Raw genomic sequence first — 6,000 nt, forward strand, 5'->3', positions numbered from 1 at the left:
TTTTCTTGTTGTTGATAAGACATAATTTTAATTTCTACATGATAATTTTTCCATAGTTTTTTTGGAACACAAAACTGTCAATGAAATCGGGGCTCAATGTTATGCTCTGTTGGAGTTAGGTATCTGGAGGATTTTTCAGTGCTTATGTACGTAAAGAAAATAGCTGCAGTCATAAACAACTTCAACAGATTGCTGTTACAAAGCAGCACCCATGGAAACAGGACATACACACACATACAGCACAATAAACAAACGGCTTCTTCAGCTTAAACCAATGTCGCTGTTTTTCCACAGTAACAGTGTCTCCTGGTAAAAAAGATGTGACCACAGATTTAGGATGTGGGTGTACCAGAGTACTCACATTAGCACACTCACACACTTGTCTCACACTTTTCATATTTGTTGTCAACACTCAGGGCCTTTTGATCAGCGTCATGGGTCACTAAGCTAATGGCCACCTTCCATGTGATTACACGAAAGTGGGAGAGAGAGAGAGACAGAGAGGGAGACAGAAAATTACTGTTTGCACAAATGTAAATGTGTGTGGTGTGTGTGTGTTGTAGCTTCTGGGTCAGTGTGGTCAGGGTGAAGACGACCACAGAGAGCATGCTCTGTTCTCTCCGTCACGGTCCGTTGCAGTCAACAACAGGCACTGCCACTGCACGCAGCCACTATGTGTGTGTGAGTTGTGTGCGTGTGTTTGTTAGAGAGAGAGAGGGGGAGAAAGAGTGAGCAAAAAGATAATAAAAGTGTGTTGTAGGTGAATATATTAACTGTTTCTCTGCTAAACTGCTGCTGTATTCTCCGACCTACAGGGGAAATTATTTCAATCAATATCAGCATAGATAAAGCTGACACAGGAAAGAGGACATGTCTTTTATGTCTGGCAAAGAAAAAGATCTTGGACACTGACCCTTTGACCAAAGATCAGCAACATAATGACCCTTACATAAAAGAAAGGCTCAGCTGATGCAGAACTGATGCCTGTAATTGTATTTAAAAGGTTTACTAACGCATAGTTGCTTGCACACACATACAAACAATAACAGTCACTCTGCACCATGTAAAATGCAAGATATTTTAATCATAAGTATTAATTTTTAAGTGTTCAATCAGTTGAGTATCTGTCACAGACCTATTGGAGAATAGCACCAGTAAAAGCTGAGGCTGAGAGCTGAAGTTGTCTCTCAGTGATCCTTTTAAATATACACTAACTCCACATTATTAGCTGTGCTCTTGAATTTCATTATTTTGCAAGGTTTTGCCCGTGCAGCCGAAAATGGCTGACCATCCCCGCACTCTGCTAAACTGTAGAGTCCTCTGCATCATCCATTTCTCCCAGGAATTGGACCACAGGGTCTGAGCATTTGCAATTCGGAGAAACCTATTCCCACGACCTCCCATAGTCTGATGAAAACACAGCAGTTCCTCGTATTTTGTGTAAGCTGACATAAGTAAAAGTAGAAGAACCCACATACGTGCAATACTCTGAGACTGCAAGCAAGGAACAGAGTTCAGAAAGTTATTATCTATGTAGCCATCCATTAACCCAGCTATGATACAATTGGACAACAATGACTCATACAAGACAGGGCTGATGGAGCAATGTGCATGACTGAGGATCACTTCAGTTTTATAGCCTCGTTTTTAATTTTGTCTAATGGCTGTGGCTTATAATATTCTCTTTATAACACACTTAAGATATGCAATACCACAGTGAATTATATATTACACTTTTTATATACAGTGCTTAACAAATTTATTAGACCACCAACCAAAGTAAGGTTTATGCCACAGCTGCCCTAAATTAACAGCATTGGTAATTACCAAAATCATTGTTTTATCTTTCTGCAATGGTTAATACACCAATATGTAGCAGCTCTTTAACCGAAATGATATTTTTAAATGCTAAAATATCATTGTTATTGTTATCCATGAATTTTCAAATTTACTGATTTACAAAAAAACTGAAAAAATAGTAAAGCACATTATTGTTTCTTGATTAATATGTCAAATTCTAGTTATTTACTTGCATTTCTGAATAGGAAAATGAGTTTTAGTGGTTGAATGTTATGTTTGATTCATTTCTGACTTCTCAGAGAAGCCCAGTGAGCTGGCTCAAATTTGGGTATAAAAGGTGAATTCAGTTTGAAATTCCTCATTCCTGTTTAAAATGGTAAAACGTGGAGAGCTCACTGAAAACGAAAGAGCACTTCATGATGCTGGATGGTCTCTGAGACAAATATGACAGGTGGTCTAATAAATTTGTTAAGCACTGTATATTTATACTAACCATTAAAAAAGAAAGCAACGGTGTTGTTAAACAGTTGAGATCTCCTAGATGCTCTGTTTCTGTGACATAAAAAGTGAGCTGTTCTTTAATATTTAATAAAATATTAAAGAAGGAAATGGGCAAAACAGCCCTGCCATAGTAGTTGGTTTGAAAGTTGTTACAACCAGATTACAGTCTAGCTATTATTTGGACACTTCCCCCACCCATCACTGATTCTGTTTGGATTACAGAGAAATTATATAGTGTATTTCAGAGTAAAAGAAAATTCAGAAAATCACCTATAATTTACCTATAAAATATAGATAAATTTTATTCAGTGCTTAACAAATTTATTAGACCACCTGTCATATTTGTCTCAAAGACCATCCAGCATCATGGAGTGCTCTAATGCAGACTCTTTCTTTTTCAATGGGCTTTCCACGTTTTACCATTTTGAACAGGAATGAGGAATTTCAAACTGAATTCACCCAAATTTGAGCCGGCTCACTGGGCTTCTCTGAGGAGTCAGAAATGAGTCAAGCATAACATTCAACCACTAAAACTCATTTTTCTGTTCTGGAATGCAAGTAAATAACTAGAATTTGACATACTAATCAAGAAATAATAACGTGCTTTACTATTTTTTCAGTTTTTTTTTTTGTAAATCAGTAAATTTGAAACTTCATGGATAACAATAATAATTATATTTTAGCATTAAATATATCATTTTGGTTAAATAGCTGCTACATATTGGTGTATTAACCATTGCAGAAACATAAAACAATGATTTTGGTAATTACCAATGCTGTTAATTTAGGGCAGCTGTGGCATAAACCTTACTTTGGGTGGTGGCCTAATAAATTTGTTAAGCACTGTACATTCAAATGCACATGAAAATACAACAATCACTTGAGCAAAGCCAATCTATGGCTAGCAAGCAAGAAGATAAAAAGGCAAAAATATCTTGAGTTTATTTAATGTTATCAAGGAAAATAAATGTTTTAAAATACTAACTACCAATCATTAACATGATTAAAATGGCCATCAGTGGCAACGATGCAGGAGCTGTAGCTGAGGGCAGCATGGCACAAAAAAAAAATCAAAAATTGTAGTCATTATAAAATCTTAAATGAACATATTGACATTATAGACATGGTACCCAGCATATATCCCCATTTCTAATTTTGGAGGCCTTTGACATGCTCTGTTATGATATGTTTTTATGATGTGTGTATTTCTACATGTAAAACCAATTAGTTAAAAATGAACACAAAACTACATTCTCTCTAAATACCTCATACCATGCTACAGCATCCTACTTCCATGTCTCATCCAAAATAAAAACTTAAGTTTATGTTTAGCTATGCACCAATGCTGTTCCAAACATGGTAAGCTATTTATAAAGCGAGTCTAACCTTCACTTGTGTGGTCATTTGACCACATAAGCTCAACTCAAAAGAAAAAATAACTGTGAGAATGAGTAACCATTTCACTTTAAAGCACAACTACTCAAGCTGGTAAGAAAAGTTGTCCATCAAGATGGTGGCACTCTAAAAATGGAAATGATTGAAAACAGAGACAAAGTATTGAAAAATGGTAGCTCTGACTAAAATATACAAAATTCTTGGGGGGAAATCCACCCTTATGTTTGTTCCTTTAAAAACTACTAACTCCTGGAAAACTGCATGTCTGCCTATTCAAGTCGCTAACTACTTCACAGTTACTTTACTTAATTCTGGCAGTTGTCTGTGTTTCACTATGTTGTGTGAATATTTGGTGAAAATCTTTGCACTAGCCTGATATTTGAGACTGAACTAGGTCAGAATCTGTCTCTGTGACATCTTTTCTATCTTTGGTAGTATGGAGGAGCTAGTTGAAAAACACATGTCTGCCTTGTCAGTCAGCTTACAACAACTCCTTTACATGTGATCAACCAAAGAGATACATTTCCCACAGCAGAATCAAATCTTAAACTTTTGGTATAAGTTTGAATTTAAAGACAGTCTATTTGACACACAAACAACTCTTACAGAAAAGAATAAATTGTATAGGGAAGTATAATATGTACAGTTTCACATCCCCACACAAATTAGAATGACTTACATCTCTGACGTCTGTCTTTCTGATGTTTGTTATTGTTGACTAACTACATAATGCAGCCCAAATTACAGGAGACCTAATCAAATTCCAAACTGATGTACCATAACGAAGGACAATGCAATAGCAAATGCCCTAATCATGCCCCATCTATCACAATTGTGCCCAGTTCTAATAACTGCTTTATTGCATTAGAGCCTGTAATACAACTGAGACACACAGACACAGAAACAGGCTCATCCGTCACACTCCTCACATCATTACATGTACACAGACAAGGCATCTCTCTCTCACTCTCTCCCTCACAACAACATATTTATTATATAATCTGCCAGATGATTCAGGCTATCAGATTGGAAGGATGAAAAGAGGCTTGTTTTTCATGGACAGCACAGCAGACATTGTATTATGAGAAAAGATATTGTCTGGGATTTCAGGCAACTGTACTACGAAAGAAGTTGTGTAATTCTTATAGGCTTTTTTTGGATTGAACTTTAGAGACAGCTGTGCAGACTAATGCCTCTGGCTGTCATCACATTAGCAGTTCTGGGCAAAAAAGGACCTGAATAGCATCTTTCATTTATCTGCTCAAAGCAGATTGTATAGACCTGTGAGAAGTGAATTCGTTTAAAGACATGAATGATAAAACCATCCGTTTAGAAAGGCGTTATTAGCATTTTTCAGTTTTAATGTAAGATATTAGCAGCTAAGTCCCTGCTGAAATGATGTAGTTATAAAGGAGATGCCAATAAAAGAATGTCAACTTTTTTAATGTTATTTTTAGCTCTACTGACAGAGCTGGAGGCCTACCATTGGTGATGTAAGTCGCCTAAGGCTCTCCCCCAGCGAGTCCAGGTTCACCCGTCTCCTCCTGGTGACCCTCTTGTGGGGTCCTTGCTGCTCCTCGCCCGCCGGGCACGCCGGTTTCTCGGCGGGGCTGCGGCCGTTCCACAGCACCGCTCTGTGGGAGGAGGGGAACGAGGAGAAGGGGCAGCCTCGGCTCTCTTCCGCCGTCTCCAGACCGCCGTCCCCTCCGTCTCCCCCGGGGCTCTCGAGCCCGCAGTCCGAGCCCACCGAGCTGCTGAACGACTCGGAGGAGATTTTTCGCGACGACGAGGACATGATGGTGGTGAGGAAGAGGGGGAGGATGGTGATGGTGTGGTAGTGTTGAAGATGAGGATGCTACAGTAGGTTCCGTACCACGTCCAACTCTACGCCGGGGAGTCATCAGATAGTGGGGGGTGAAGGGGTTGGTGAAGGGTGAGGTGGGTGAGGGTGGCAAGGTCTGTCTGTATAATTACGTATGCATATGAGATGTGTGTGCGTGCGCGTGAGCTAGTGTCCAGGTTAGTGTGGGTCTAGTTGTGCATATGAGATGCGTCTGTCTGCGTGTGAGACTCTGCGAACCTATTCAGAGGGAAAGAGGGGGGGTTGGGGGTGGGGAGGGGGGTCGACCGAGAACGCGAGCACTAACGGCACGCAAACATTTATGTAAGGGGAGGAGGAGGTGGGGGTATCGCCCTCTTAAAAACCCGTTCTCCTTATCCCCCCCTAAAAAATCCACACTGCACCCACGGAGGCCAAATGCTCTCGAATGATGTCTTAATTCAAAATAAAATAAATGCAGAAAT

General features: G+C 39.3%; 1 protein-coding gene across 1 annotated transcript in view; it reads right to left on the reverse strand.

The window, feature by feature from the left end:
• gucy1a2 (guanylate cyclase 1, soluble, alpha 2) overlaps positions 1 to 5,790 on the reverse strand; it is a 58,192-nt gene extending 52,402 nt beyond the window's left edge. The window contains exon 1 of the mRNA XM_041813172.1: positions 5,180 to 5,790. Coding sequence (XP_041669106.1) covers positions 5,180 to 5,491 — 312 coding nt within the window. The 5' untranslated portion in view covers positions 5,492 to 5,790. The remainder of the gene's footprint in view (positions 1 to 5,179) is intronic.
• Positions 5,791 to 6,000: the final 210 nt, after the last annotated feature.

This window comes from Cheilinus undulatus, linkage group 2, assembly GCF_018320785.1.
Source record: "Cheilinus undulatus linkage group 2, ASM1832078v1, whole genome shotgun sequence".
NCBI classification, from domain to species: Eukaryota; Metazoa; Chordata; class Actinopteri; order Labriformes; family Labridae; genus Cheilinus; species Cheilinus undulatus.